General features: G+C 37.5%; 2 protein-coding genes across 3 annotated transcripts; both read left to right on the top strand.

Moving 5' to 3' along the window:
• The first annotated feature begins 5,722 nt into the window (after window positions 1-5,722).
• LOC109214485 (glycerol-3-phosphate dehydrogenase [NAD(+)] 2, chloroplastic) lies at window positions 5,723-10,710 on the top strand. 2 transcript variants are annotated; one of them, XM_019378405.1, is made up of 9 exons: window positions 5,723-6,132; window positions 7,497-7,633; window positions 7,930-8,035; window positions 8,242-8,443; window positions 8,519-8,606; window positions 9,242-9,389; window positions 9,685-9,834; window positions 9,909-10,058; window positions 10,178-10,710. In XM_019378405.1, exons 1-9 carry the CDS (start codon window positions 5,842-5,844, stop codon window positions 10,190-10,192), a joined length of 1,287 nt encoding a protein of 428 aa, XP_019233950.1. In that variant the 5' UTR covers window positions 5,723-5,841; the 3' UTR covers window positions 10,193-10,710. The 2 variants fall into 2 exon arrangements, with proteins under 2 accessions (XP_019233950.1, XP_019233951.1); XM_019378406.1 differs by having other exon boundaries at window positions 5,833-6,132; window positions 7,501-7,633.
• A 684-nt stretch (window positions 10,711-11,394) lies between these two features.
• Window positions 11,395-14,850, top strand: LOC109214486 (pentatricopeptide repeat-containing protein At2g40720). Its single transcript, XM_019378407.1, has 2 exons — window positions 11,395-14,236; window positions 14,339-14,850. The coding sequence occupies exon 1, from the start codon at window positions 11,588-11,590 to the stop codon at window positions 14,144-14,146; it is 2,559 nt and encodes an 852-aa protein (XP_019233952.1). The 5' UTR covers window positions 11,395-11,587; the 3' UTR covers window positions 14,147-14,236; window positions 14,339-14,850.
• The last annotated feature ends 353 nt before the right edge of the window (window positions 14,851-15,203 follow it).

Genomic DNA, 15,203 nt, shown 5'->3' on the forward strand with positions numbered 1-15,203 from the left:
AGTTAATGGGTTAGGAAGTAAAGAATTTTTTTTTCTTGCTTACACTCTCTTTGGCTTTTATCACAAAACTAATTTTTTCCTCGTCCTTATCCTCTTCTCTCTCACCAAGGTTTTCTTCTTTTTCTTCACTCAAACCATCTTTTTTTTCTCTCTCTCTACCGCGAAGCCTTTTTCTATCTCATGGCCTTCTCTCTCTTCTTTCCTCTCAAGCTCACTCTTTTCCTCCATTGACATCCCACTCTCTTTAGTCAACACAACCTCTCCTTTTTCCTCCCTTGGGATGTCAACATACACTCCCTTACTCCTCTCATTCTTTTCTCTCTCATATTTTTCCATATTCTCTTTAACAGTCTTTTCATCTTCACAAATTTGGGAGGGAGTCAAAGGCCCAAGAATGAGTTTCTTCCCGTTAACCTCAAAAGAGTATCAATTTTTTTCCATGCTATATAAAGCTCTTCTATAGAAATATCATGGCTTTCCTAACAAGATATGATAACTATTGATGGTTAATATCACTGTCACGACCCTAAAACTGACCTGGTCGTGATGGCGCCTATCGTGAAACTAGGCCAGCCGACACAACTCCTGAATTAACCATTTAATCAATAACAATCACTTTTAAGCCTTTAAAAAATCAGATATATCATAATGTAAGTCTAAATGAACAGTGCGGAATAAATACACAAGCCCGACATCGGGGTGTCACAAGTCACGAGCATTTACTAAGGTCTGAACACAATTAAGAATCTAAAAATGTACTAAATACAGTCTAAGGAAGACAAGAGGGAGAAAAGCAGTGCTGCGAACGTCGGGCAGCCACCTTAGTAACTCCAATGACTCTGCCACTAAGCAATCAACACCTGCTACCGGGTTCAACTTTCAATAGTTTCAAACGAGTGAAAAACAACAGTAAGTAAAAATGATAGAACGTCAACAGCCCCTCGGGAAAACATGTACCATAAACCGCCCCTCGGGCATAATATCAACAGAACCAGCCCCTCGGGCTACCTCAAAATCACTCGTAATCAGTCCCTCGGGCATAACATGAATCAACAACCGCCCCTCGGGCAACATGGATCAAGAACAGCCCCTCGGGCTCCAATAAGAAACAACAACAGCCCCTCAGGCTACAACATATCACACACACTGGGTACCCGCGTGTGTACAGACTCCGGGAGGGGCCCCTTACGGCCCAAGCGCAATATCAAGCCATCTCGTGGCATAATCAATATATCACTCACTCAGGGTACCCGCGCTCACTGGGGGTGTACAGACTCCGGGAGGGGCCCCTTACCGTCCAAGCGCAATAACAAGCCATCTCGTGGCATAACCAGACAGGTTCTCGGCCTCATATCAATCACAAGCCACCTCGTGGAATAATAAATCAGGCCCTCGGCCTCTCATATATCACAAATCAGTACCACATGCTGCAGCGCGCAGCCCGATCCCACGATATCCTCACAATACAGGCCCTCGACCTCACTCAGTCAGATCTCACTCAAGCCCCTCGGGCTGACAGTAAAACAAGTACTCGGCTCAAAATCATTTTATGAAATCAAAAGGAGTGAATAAAACCGAGTTATAAAAATAGTAAAAAAATAGCATGACTGGGTGTAAACATTAACCAAAATAGTGAGGTAAAACATTAGTAAAATCCCCTAAGGGTCCAAACAATCGGCACAAGGCCCACACACGGCATTTAGCCCCAAACACAATATTATTTTCCAAAATATAACAATATCAAATAGTTTTCAAGTAAAATACGCGACTTAATAGTCGTACGGGATGGACCAAGTCACAATCCCCGGCGGTGCACGATCCCACGCTCGTCATCTAGCGTGTGCGTCACCTCAAAATAGCACAACGATGTGAAATCCGGGGTTTCATACCCTCAGAACAGTATTTACAATCATTACTTACCTCAATCCGGTCCAAACTCTAGCTCGCGATGCCTTTGCCCCTCGAATCGGCCTCCGGATGCTCCAAATATAGCCAAAATCAGATTCATACCATCAAAATATGCTAAGGGAACAAAGCCCATTCGAAAATATCTAATTTATACCAAAAATCCTGAAATTGGACAAACCCGGCCCACGTCTCGGAACTCGATAAGATTTACGCCAAAATGATCCTCATCCTTCCCCAAGTCTATACATATCAAGAACACTGAAATCGGGGTTCAATTGACCCCTCAAATACTCATTTTAAGGTCTCTTAATCTCAAGCCCTAATTACCCATTTTGCACTGATTTTTCCCAAAATTTCACCACTAATTAGGCCTTTAATCACATATAAACGAGCTATGAAGTCAAGAATCTTACCTCCAAGAGATTACCCTTTGGTTTCCTCAAGAATCTCCCTCAAAAGCTTCAATCCCGTTCAAAAACAGTGGAAAAATGAAGAAGGGTCGCGGATTGGCTATTTAATACTGCCCAGGCATTTACCCTATGCTATCGCGGACAATTTAACGCGATAGCGAAGCGCAAAATTTTCCAGTCCTTCTTTTACCCTATGCGATCGCGGCCATTCCTCCGCGATCGCGTAGACCAAATTTTTCCAACAGCCTTCTCCAACTCTTCTGAATATCCTCTAATATAATGGTCATAACTTTTTGTACATAACTTCAAATTATAATTGGTTTAAATTTATGAAAACTAGACATCAGGGGCTACAACTTTCATTTTTGAATCATCTTCAAATTCCTTATAGATTGTGAGATAAGCTTCCAAAGTCGGGTCAGTGCAGCAGAAATTTTACTTTATGCGATCGCGTGAAGACTTACGCAATCGCATAGCACAGCTCCATTTTTCCAAATTTTCTCTATGCCAACGCGGCCAGATCTATGCTAACGCACTGTACACCCTTGAAGCCAAAAACCAGCAACTAGAAATGGCCTAAAAATGGTCCGAAACCACCCCGAAACTCACCCGAGGCCTTCGGGACCTCAACCAAACATGCCAACACATCCCATAACATCATTCAAACTTAGTCGAACCCTTGAAACACCAAAAACAATTCAAAAACACCGAAATCACATCAAATTCAAGCCTATGAACGTTGAAATTTCTAAATTCCACCAACGATGCCGAAACCATCCAAAACACTTCCGATTGACCTGAAAATTTTCACACACATCCAAAATGACATTACGAACCTGTTCCAACTTCCGGAGTTCCATTCCGACCCCTATATCAAAATCTCACCTATCAACCGGAAAACGCCAAAATCTCAATTTTGCCAATTCAAGCCTAAACCTTCCGCGGACCTCCAAAATACATTCCAATTCGATATCATATACTAACAAGATAAAACTTGGTCAAATCTTTCGAACTTTAAGCTTCAAGCTGAGGATCATCCTTCCATATCTATTCCGATTAACCTGGAATCCAAAACCGACGATTTACATAAGTCACAATACATAATACGGGGCTAGTTATGCCCGAGAACTGGCGAGCGAAGTGCAAAAGCTCAAAATGACCAGTCGGATCGTTACAATCACACAAGATCACATCCGCATACCTTCCAATAGAGAATGGCAATAACACTCTTTTATCTACCTTTACTCATTTTCACATGTAGGGTTCAATATGCTCAACACAAGGCAAGTTCAATTTCTCAACCATATAAGTGCTAATTGAGTTATAGCCAAACTCTTTATCAATTCTAAGGGCACAAATCCCAGACACCACTTTTGTTTGAAAAATAACTTTATTGTTGTCTTCCTTCAGTTCGGTATACTGAAAGTTCGACTTTTTAAGTTGTTGAGTCATAGTTTGCCTCCTTTCTTCATAACTACCTGTTTGAGACATCTTGACAAAAGATTAGAAGAAATATGTATCTCTTCAATTTGGCTTTTTCCCTATAATGCTCTCACCTCTCTTGCCTTTTTCCACTCAAAGCAACTTTTAAGAATAAACCTTACTAGTCACAACCCTTAGTGATAAGAATAGGGGTTAGAAAAAGAAGAAAAAAAAGTGAAGGACAAAACCTAGGAAGAATATGAATTGGTTAGTCGGGAAAAAAAGAATTTTAGAAAACCCAAAACCCACAAGAATAAGAAGTTTCTTTAAACTTCTAGAACAAGGATCCCCTTTTCTTATTTCCTTTGTTAATTTTTGGAAACAAATTAAATACAAAAGAAATTTCTTGGAGAGCAAGCAATTCTTTTCTTTTTTAACAGATTTTGGTTTTTTTTTTTTTTTGCTTTTTTTTCTTATTTTTTTTCAAGTTACTATTCACGATGCTACAGTAACGTTTTTTTTCTTCTTTTTTTTTTTGCTCTTAGTATTCAAGAAATTCCAAGAATTATTAAGAATGACATCTTGATAGAACCGCTCTGATACCACTTGATAACACCACGATAGGTGTCCAATAACTACTAAAGAAAATCAAGAAACGTGCTGAAGCTAAAAGAAAATAAAGAAAGGAAAGAGGCGTAAATTAAAGATAGATTGAATTCAAGAAAGAGTTTCTTGAATTCAAGAAGTCTAAACTCTTTCTTGAAGATTAGTCCTAACAACAATAATTAGCTAACGAAAAACTAATCGCCTTTGGTAGAGGTTAAAAATAAGAGATAGATTGTGAAACCCGACCCTTTAGAATAACAAGAACAACAATAAGCCTAAACTTATCACCTTTCTTGAATACCTAGAAGTGATCTAAGATTTCGAAGAATTCATCTTACCACCTTGAGTTGAGTCTTGAAGGTTGAAGAATAAATCCAAGAGTATCCACACACAAGAGTGCAAGAAAAATCTCAAATTTTTTATTGATAATAGTCTGAATAATCTAAATCTAAAAACAAAGAAGACGCCCTTTATATAGGTAGGAGGGGGTCACGAAATGAAGGCTAAAAAAATAAGGAAATAAAGTGCTAAACTACTTTGAACAACAAGTCCAACTATCTTAGGAAAAGGAAAATACTAGGAAACAAAACCAAGCCATTCTTGGAAAGTAATTCCAACAATCTTAGGAAAAGGAAAACATAACCTTAGCTAACTAGGAAAGCAATAAATATAGTCCCAAAATATATGGAAATAAGTCACAAACCAATCTTGGATAAAATCTTGAAGGAAATTTGCAAGCAACTTGCCACCAACTTGCACTCAACATTTAGTAACGACTATTGTACCTTTCTTGGACATCAAGTAAGTCTTTTTTATGTTATAAAAATGTGGCTTTATGTAGGACTTCATGGGCTGCATGTTTGGACACATTTTAGGTGCCTAATTGATCCAAAAGTGGACTGATTGGAACATTGTTCAAAGGATGTCTCTTGGGATCCAGCACTCCTCTTCTTGGACATAAATTTGAGCTATAAAACAATTTTAACACCTAGCCAATTCACAACCTTTATTCTTGAGCTCTTCTTCCTCCCAGTTAACTACTTCTTTATTTGTACTAAGTCTAATGACCTTGTTTGGTAACTCTTTAGCTTGACATCTTGTTAAAGACTATCTTTGAGATTCCAAAGCTTTATTCTTGTCCTTGAATAGATTTGAGCTTCCTAGGATGTTAATGATATTCGTCCTCAAGTTCAAGATTCATGCACTACTAGTATACAATTATTTTACATTATAAGATTAAATTAGCCTAAAATGGGAGGTATTAATTAAAAAAATGTAATAGCATGCTATAAATTGTACTATTATACAATTAAATATATTTATTTTATGTGCCTATATAGGTTTAAATGTAGCGACACCAAGAGGACTGGACCAAAAAAAAAGGAGGCCACGTGAAAAGGAAAGATTGGATAGAACGCTGAAAAGGAAACTCTGTAAAACGGAAACACCAAATGCTGATAAGAAGCAAATTGTGAAGAGCAAAATCAGCAGCAAAATGACTTGGCTATTAGAGCCGCCTTTTGTTAATTCTTCAATCCCTTTTCACTCTCATCCCCACAATCTCTATATCCGAAACAACTCTTTTTCCAAACCCATTTCTGCCGCCCCCGGAGCTGTAAAGCCTCTGTCGCCGGAGCCGGAGCCGGAGCCAGAAAGCCTTGCATTATCGCTTGATGGCCCAAAAGAACGCCGTAGAGTTGTCCGGTTGGCTTGGGAGAAGCTGGTTCGTTGGTCTCGCTCTTTGCGCTCTAAGGTCAAAACTGACGTCCTTGAACGTACTAATAAGGTACTTACCTCTTTTACTTTCCTAATTTCTCTGCATTTTTCACTTCAAGTATATTGTATGAAACACGTTTTTTTTCAAAATTTTCCCTTATTTTATGAATCTTCTAGTTTTATTTTGTTGTAACTTTAAGATACCGGTGCATGATTATTCCTGTGTGAACAATGAACTTTTTCTTGGTAGAAATAGGGGAAACCAGAATTGACCTGGAACTTATTGCTTTTTATGTTCTAGTTTTTTCCCTAACCTAGTATAATTTCTGAAGTTTTTATTGCGAGGGATAATCATTTCAATTTTATTTTCTGCCTCATTGCCTTTTTATTATTATTGTTTTCTTCAATGGGAAGATGAGAAGAGAAACTAGTTAGTTAGCAAATTTCCTGTAGTAACAGATTTCCATATACCGGAAGTGAGAATGACAAAATGAGAGAGGAGTAAAAGTATCTCTCTCCACTGCCTATCAGTCTATAATGAGCAAGAAATAGAAATTCTTATGACTGATAGTATTTCCTTGAGAACGATTTTCATTTTTACTTTCTTATCCATTTTCCTTCTTTTATTCTTTTCCCCCCTAAAAGCAGAAACAATTTATCAATCCTACAAAGAAAAGCAACATAAAAACAAAGGTCTACAACTCTCCATTAAGAGCACTGCTGTATCAACATTGATATTAGAGCCACGAAAAGGTGGCAGTAAAATAGCTTAGACTGACTTCTAATCGACCTAAGAGAATACCCCTAAGCTAAATAGTAAATACTTGTTTGGCTTAGTTCTCATATCTTCTTACAGAACTTGTGTTCGTTGCTAATATTATGTGTTCTGGAAACATTGGTATCTTTGCTTCTTATTGTGTTTAAACATGGCAGTGTTCCTTTTTTTTTTCCCTCTTTAAGTGACCTATTTGTTTGACTTCTTTATGTTATGCTTCAGCACTGTACTAATTTCCATTCCCATTTTATGCACATATTAAAATGCTTACTCTAGAACATGAACGTTTTTCTACTTATTTTCACTGGAGGGTAGAACTACTTTTGAATTTTTTCTGCCTAGATATGAAAGCAAAGTGTAAAAAACAGAAAGGTTTCCTCTAGCCTCCGTTCACTTATGGTTTCTAATTCAAAGAATACCCCTGAGAATCCACGACGAAAAGGGGGTATCCTTCTATCAACTTCAATTAATCCCTAGATCATCAAGTAATTAGAAATGAAATGCCTCCCACCCCTGCCGCAGAAAGAAAGAAGAAGTAGAAAAAACTGTGTTATTAAGTTTACTGGCTTCCTTTTTTTTTCTTCCATTCCCCCTTGTTGATGGTTCTTGGGGTAATGTTAGTGCTGATTGATACAATATTTAATATCCTTTGGTCCTAGATAGTGGTTCTTGGAGGTGGATCTTTTGGAACAGCAATGGCTGCTCATGTTGCAACGAGAAAGTCCCAGTTGGAAGTGAATATGCTTGTAAGAGATCCTCAAGTTTGTCGATCAATAAACGAGGAACACCGTAACTGGTGAGCTTTTGACATTAATTCTGGTCTTGTATAAACTTTAGGTTTTTAACATAACCAAAAGCATAGCCGTCACCTGGATCCAAACTCCCAGCAAATTCCACTCAGTCGTCCGATAAAAAAGGGTGGTGAGTGCAGAGAGAAAGAGAGAGAGAGAGAGAGAGAGAGAGAGAGAGAGAGAGAGAGAGAGAGATGTTCTTGATCTGTTGGGTCGTCATGTTAATCGGCAAAGCTTACCAGTTTAGGTGTTTCTTATCATCTTTTTGCTTCGTAACCTTTTCCTTTCTCTTTTGCTACAGTAAATATTTTCCACAGCACAAGCTACCAGAAAATGTCATTGCAAATACAGATGCAAAAGCTGCTCTGCTAGGTGCAGATTTTTGCTTCCATGCTGTACCTGTTCAGGTATATTTTATGTTTTCTTAGTTCATCGTTTGTTTATAGTGCAATGAACTCTGCTGGAACCATGGAAGCAAAATTATTATCTCATGTCCTAGTTCTTATTTGCTTGTATTTGCAGCTGAAGATTGTCCATTTATTCTGAATTGCTTGATCTCTTATTTTGCAACTATTGACCTTGAGGTGCATTTACCAATTATATCTTATTGCAGTTCAGCTCATCATTCCTTGAGGAAATTGCCAACTATGTTGATCCAGGCTTACCTTTCATATCTCTCAGCAAAGGTTTGGAGCTAAACACATTAAGAACAATGTCTCAGATAATTCCCAAAGCACTGAAAAATCCTCGCCAACCCTATGTTGCTCTATCTGGTCCTTCCTTTGCACTAGAGCTGATGAATGAACTACCAACAGGTTGTTTGGACTGTTTTGAGTGTTTATTCTGTCATTGCTTGAAGTTCAAAAATAAGTCTTGCTTTGCTTGTGCAGCAATGGTAGTAGCTTCAAAAGACAAAAAAATGGCAAATTCCGTTCAGCAACTTATGGCTTGTAGAAACCTGAGAATCAACACATCAAGGTATTTCAATCAGTGGTCAGAGCAGTAACATTTTGATTGCATGTCTATCATAGAATCTTACCACTATGGCTAGGGGACTTTTTGGGTGGATTGTTGAAACTTGAAGGATCATCAGCTGGAAATAAGAATTCTTTTGTTCTATAAGCAACATTATGAAATATTATTAAGTATTAAAGTTTGATTTTAAAAAAATAAGGAATTCTTCAAAGTTTTAATTTTTTTTATAAAGTTTTAATTGTTAAAGCTCTGATGTCTTTTGTCTGATTGGATCTCATCTGTTTAGGAGGAGCATATATTTGAAACTATTATGGATTGTATTGAAGTTCTGCTGATAAATGAAAAAAAAAAAGGAAAAGAAGACTGCTTTCTTCAGCACGCAATGCTAGATCCACTGTCACCCTTTCTTTCTTTTGGAGGAAAGGAGAGTTGTGCAGAGAGTTCTCCTCTGTACAGAATTAGATACACTGTAATTATTGCAATTTCTGCTGTTGGAGTCCAGGGGGGATAAATGGTCTGGTTGCACCTAGTCCTGGTAACCTACTATGTATAGAAGTGTCTGGAGTACGTTCGAACAAAGTTAACATTTGTAAAGGTTTTGCACTCCAAATGCTTGCTTGTAACTCCTGATGTTACAGTGATGTTACAGGGGTTGAAATTGCAGGTGCATTGAAAAATGTGTTGGCAATTGCAGCTGGCATTGTGGAAGGACTAAATCTTGGTAACAATTCCATGGCTGCTCTTGTTTCACAAGGTTGCTCTGAAATTCGATGGTTGGCAACAAAGGTTATTTGGGTTTCATCACATCTTAAAAGTTTCTGCATTTTCTGTCTATTATTCTTCAACATGACTCTCAAGCAGCTATTTGACTGATTATTATAATTCAAGCATCAATTCCATGTATGAGATAGTAGGCACTGTTATAAAGGTTTCTCGTTCTGTTCCCAAGTAATTTTGCTGCTATCGATTCAAGCATCAAGTCTACATAATCATATTTTCTAAAGAAGCTGTGATTTTGAACTATCAGCTCGATTGTCTTTATCCTAAAATACTGGTTGACACTAATCTCTTTCCATTAAAGATGGGTGCAAAGTCAACAACATTAACTGGTCTATCTGGAACTGGAGATATTATGCTCACATGCTTTGTGAGCCTTTCAAGAAACAGAACAGTTGGAGTTCGTCTGGGTTCGGGCGAAAAACTTGACGATATACTTAGTTCAATGAATCAGGTATAAAAAATCGAGCTGCTGTGTCATTTTGTGGTCTCGTCTGTTCTATCCCGTAACAACTACTACATGTTTAGGTAGCTGAAGGGGTTACAACAGCTGGAGCTGTGATTGCTTTAGCGCAAAAGTACAAGGTTAAAATGCCAGTTTTAACAGCAGTTGCAAAGATTATCGACAACGAACTAACGCCCACAAAAGCTGTTTTTGAGTTGATGAATCTCCCTCAGGTTGCTCCCGTGCTTATTAATCAATTTCTAAAAGGGACTTTTTCATGTCAATATGAATCTAGAAACACTTTTATACAACCTGTATTACTGACACCAATTGTTTTGATTCTAATGTGCAGGTTGAAGAAGTTTAAACAAGGCACTGGCATTAGAAAGATGGCGATAGCTGCTGGGTGAAACCTTAACGCAAATACAACCTGTGAATGACTTAGTTGCTCCATGAGGCTCAAAGTCAACATGTTTTCATAAGGATCTTTGCCTGTTTAGCGGCTGCACATTGCAGACAGTCAGAGGTGGACATAGAGCGGGTTCCATGGGTTCAACTTAAGTCTGAATCCATTGCTTTCGACTCGCCATAAGTACATATGCAAAATTGTTGAATTTTGTGGGAGTATTACATTCATTCTAAACCATCTGACTATAAATCTTAGATTCGTCTCGGCTGACAGTCTCCAAGTTTTATGGTGACCATATCTGTCTTTGAGTTCTTTCACCACGTTATTAGTTATACATGCCCAAGTATGATTTAAGAATTCTGAGTCAAGCTGGAGCTTGTAATTAGTCATCAATAACACTATTTGAATGAATATATTTGAAGGAACTTAAGATTTGTAGTCTCAAAGTTTTTGCATAAGAGTGTTCTGTCAGCTGATCTTTTTTTCTTTTTGTAATCTGATAGTACGCTAATGTTAGTGTGAAACCTTAGGACTATGCTTTCACATGTTGAAGGCAAATATAACTTGTAGTATTAGTTTTCCTTAACCAAATCATGTAGGTAGTTATGTTTTCTCCTTTGTAATAATCATTTTGAACATTAGTAGTTGTCATTCAAATTAGTTTAATAAATCATTTTGAGTAGTAGTAGCTGTCATTTAAATTTGAGGCCATTATGTATCTTTTGTTATGATAGACCAAATCAGTTTAGAAGTATCAAGACGCATATTATTCTGTGTTAAGTGATTTTATGACATTCGATGACAAACGTCTTTGTTTTTTTCCGCTTTTCTTTGAATTTGGAAGTGAAAGTTAACCATAAGGCTGTAATGCGTTGTACTCCTATTCTTTATAAATGTTTCTCTCAATATATGATTTTCCTGTCCGAAAGAAACCATTCCTGTGAAAACTGAATTAGCCAAAAAAGAAATGTTTTTTTCTTTCCTGATCTGCCTACACTATTCTACCAGGTAAAAGTGCTATAATGGTGGATTGACCTTAAAAAAAAAAATTTATCACAATATTTTATTTAATTATATAGGTTAAAAAGTCAATTAATGGAAATCTGAAATATAACAAACTATTTCTTAGATTTTGAAATCACCTAGTGTTCTATCCGTAACAGAGATGTAAAAGTGAAAATCTTACATACATTTATTTCCTAGCGTCAATAATTTCAAAGAAAACCACGCATATCTATATTTTTTCTTCTTTCACTTAGACCAATATTTACAACACAAGAAACAAAATAAAAGACATTTTCCGCTTCTCCAGATTGTCCGTGACATTTGCACAACTTAGGAGGATGAGATGCTATGCGTTTCCTTTGCTTCAAATCCCGTGAATTTTCCACTCTGAATCCAGTCCAATCTCTTGTATTGCTTAATTCAAAAATCAAAACTTTTATCCAACAAGGAAACCATTTTGAAGCTCTCTTAGCCTACTCTAAAGAACCTCATTTTCCTCTCAACACCTCCAAATTCACTTTTCCTGCTCTCCTAAAAGCTTGCGCCTTTCTTCCAAATCTTCTTACTGGGAAAACAATCCATGGCACAATCATCAAAATGGGTCTTCAATATGACCCTTTTATCATCACTTCGCTCACTAACATGTACGTCAAATGTGGGTCACTTTATAGTGCAGTCCAAGTGTTTGATTTTATTTCTGAATGTAAAGATTTGGTTCAAGATGTAACTATATGGAATGCTATGCTAGATGGTTATATCAGAAATGGGCTTAATGAGGAGTGTATGGGTTTGTTTAGAAGAATGCAAGAGCTTGGTGTCAAGTCTGATGAGTACTCTCTTAGTATTATTTTGGGGTTGTTTAATGGTCGTGTCGGTTTTGCCAAAGCAAAGGAAGTTCATGCTTATGTTGTTAGAAACTCTTTTGGTCATGATCCTTTTGTGGTTACTGCATTGATTGATATGTACTCTAATTGTGGTAGGCCAAGAGATGCTTGGTGCATTTTTGAGACTGTGGAAGACAAAGACAATATTGTAATGTGGAATGCATTAGTTCGGGGATTATACGAGAATGGATTATGGAGAAAGAGCTTGGAATTATATACTTTAGCTAAGAATAGGGGCTGCAAACTTATGTCAACGACTTATTCTAGTACTATAAAGGCTTGTTCTGAGGGTGAAGATATGGATTTTGGCAGGCAGCTTCATTCAGATGTTGTCAAGATGGGTTTTGAGGATGATCCTTATGTCTGTACATCGGTGTTGTCCATGTATGCAAGGGTTGGAATGTTGGAAGATGCAGACAAGGCTTTTGATTCTGTATTAGATAAAGAGGTTGAAGTGTGGAACTCTATGATTTCCGCTTATGTAGGCAATGGCAGAGGCGATGATGCTCTGCGTCTGTACAATGAGATGCGATCAAGAGGCATTCCTTCTGATTCTTTCACCCTGTCAAATATTCTTATATCATGCAGCATGACCGAATCTTATGATTTAGGTAGGGCAATTCATGGTGAACTGATAAAGAAACCAATACAGAATAACATCGCGTTGCAAAGTGCTCTAATGACTATGTACTCAAAATGTGGAATGTTAAATGACGCTCTTGAAGTTTTCAGTAGAATGGAGGAGAAGGATGTGGTTGCATGGGGCTCAATGATCTCAGGTCTTTGTCAAAATAAGAAATTCAAAGAGGCATTGGATATATACAAAGAGATGGAGACTGATAATGCTAATCCAGATGCTGATATAATGGCAATGGTGATAAATGCTAGTGCAGGACTAGAAAGCTTACAATTAGGTTGCTCTATCCATGGAATCACAGTCAAGACTGGAGTAGAATTAGATTGTTCAGTAAGCAGTTCTCTTGTAGATATGTATTCTAATTGCGGCCACCCGGAGATAGCTGGAAAGGTTTTCACTGGTGTTCCTAATAAGAGTTTGGTGCTTTGGAACTCTCTGATCACTTGCTATTCGAAAAATGACTTACCGGAGCTCTCTTTAAATCTTCTTCCTCAACTTGTGCAGCAAGGATTGTATCCGGACTCTGTTACACTTACTAATGCCCTTGCTGCTGTTTCATCTTTAGCGATACTGATTCAAGGAAAGGCAATTCATTGTTACCAAATAAGGAATCAAATTCTAGAGGACAATCAAGTGGAAAATGCACTAATTGATATGTACATAAAAAGTGGACGCTTAAAGTATGCAGAGCGTATATTCCAGTACGTATCCACAAGGAACTTAGTAACATGGAATACGATGATTGCAGGGTATGGATCTCACAGTGAGTGCAGTAAAGCTATTAACTTATTCAATGAAATGAGGAAATATGGAGTCAAACCTGATGGCATAACTTTCCTTTCCTTAATTTCCTCTTGCAACCATGCTGGTTTAGTGGATGAAGGCTTTAAACTATTTCACTTAATGGAAGAGTACGGAATAAAACCTCAAATGGACCACTACATAAATGTGGTGGACCTTCTAGGCCGTGCTGGACGCTTGAATGATGCATATAATTTCATACAAAATATGGTGGTGGAACCTGACCGGGGCGTGTGGCTTTGCCTTTTGTCTGCCTGTCGGGTCCATCAAAACGTAGAGCTTGGAGAAATAGCTGCCAATAACCTTCTGAAGATGGAACCTAACAGAGGTAGCAATTACATTCAACTTTTAAATCTCTATGTGGAAGCTGGACTGAGGGAAGAAGCAGCAAGTTTGAGAGCTCTGATGAGGCAGAAAGGTTTGAAGAAAAACCCTGGATGTAGTTGGATTGAGGTGAAAAATAAACTTGATGTTTTCTTCTCAAGTGACTCATCATCCCCAAGGACAATTGAGATCTATGAGACACTGCAAAGTCTCAGAAGTATCATGAAAAAGGAAGGAGATTATGAGATTGAGGCAATATGAGATAAGCACAGGAAATATTTTTCTTTACCTAGTTAACGGACATGTGCGTTAACTAGGCCGTAAGAGGGAACTTGCATTTTCAAAACTGAGGTACGCTCAAGTGTCACCCTATTGGAGCATTGATTTGCCATGTTGAATGATTAAGACTGCTGATCAATCTTACATTTCGCGATACATTAATATTATTGACAGACGATGCACCAATTCCCACCGGGAAAGCTACAAGCTTGGAAGTCAGAACTTCCTAAGATAGGGGATTGTTGTGGTCTCTCCTGCTCTATTTCCAAGGGTAATTCATTTAACAAGAGTCACTGTCACAGGCAGAGGTGGACTCAAGATTCGTTCTCACTGGCCACAAGACAATAAGGGTGTGAATCCAGTTGGTTCAGTCAGTTTTAGGTCAGTTCGATTCAGGTTACTAGATTTTCAGATCGTAAGGAGAAACTTTTGCTGAACCGAAATACGTTCAATACAGTTTGATTTTTATCTCTTGGTTCATGTTCTATTAACCGATGTTGATAGAAGGTAGTAGATATCCGATGAAACAGTCGAGGTACACACAAGTTGGCTAGACACTAGCATTATAAAAAATATTAGAAGACAAATGATAAAGAAATGCTTACAACCCAGGAAACCATGCTCCTCAATCAGATAATTTGGTGGAAGAATAACTTTATTTCGAATATATTCTTTGTTTACTTAAATTGTTATATTAAATTTCTTGAGATATTTTTCCATATTAAATCTCAAAGTTTAGACAATTCTTCGCAGTTGCCGTTTGTTTTGCTGAACTCTTTTTTTCTTTGGAAGATTGAGAAGTCTGCATACAAGACGGGAAGAAACAAAGTGGTTAGTTTCACGTTTTTGAGTTTCACCAACTATAATAGTAAAGTTACAATTATTTTTTGTCACATTAAAATAACAAAATTTACCCGCTAAAACTTAACCTTATAATAGTAGAATCAGCTTGATGGGCATGTTTTATCGTTATAATAAGTAAAATTTGTGATTTTATTGTTATAGTTAAAAAAAAAAAAAGTTCAATTACTTTAATGTG

This window comes from Nicotiana attenuata, unplaced genomic scaffold (genome assembly GCF_001879085.1).
Source record: "Nicotiana attenuata strain UT unplaced genomic scaffold, NIATTr2, whole genome shotgun sequence".
Lineage (NCBI taxonomy): Eukaryota > Viridiplantae > Streptophyta > Magnoliopsida > Solanales > Solanaceae > Nicotiana > Nicotiana attenuata.

Coding starts and splice junctions, on each gene's coding strand:
- LOC109214486 (XM_019378407.1), top strand. CDS start 11,588: ATGCGTTTCCTTTGCTTCAAATCCCGTGAATTTTCCACTCTGAATCCA.
- LOC109214485 (XM_019378405.1), top strand. CDS start 5,842: ATGACTTGGCTATTAGAGCCGCCTTTTGTTAATTCTTCAATCCCTTTT. Junction 8,036..8,241: donor TCCATGCTGTACCTGTTCAG/GTATATTTTATG, acceptor ATCTTATTGCAG/TTCAGCTCATCATTCCTTGA. Junction 8,607..9,241: donor CTGAGAATCAACACATCAAG/GTATTTCAATCA, acceptor CTGATGTTACAG/TGATGTTACAGGGGTTGAAA.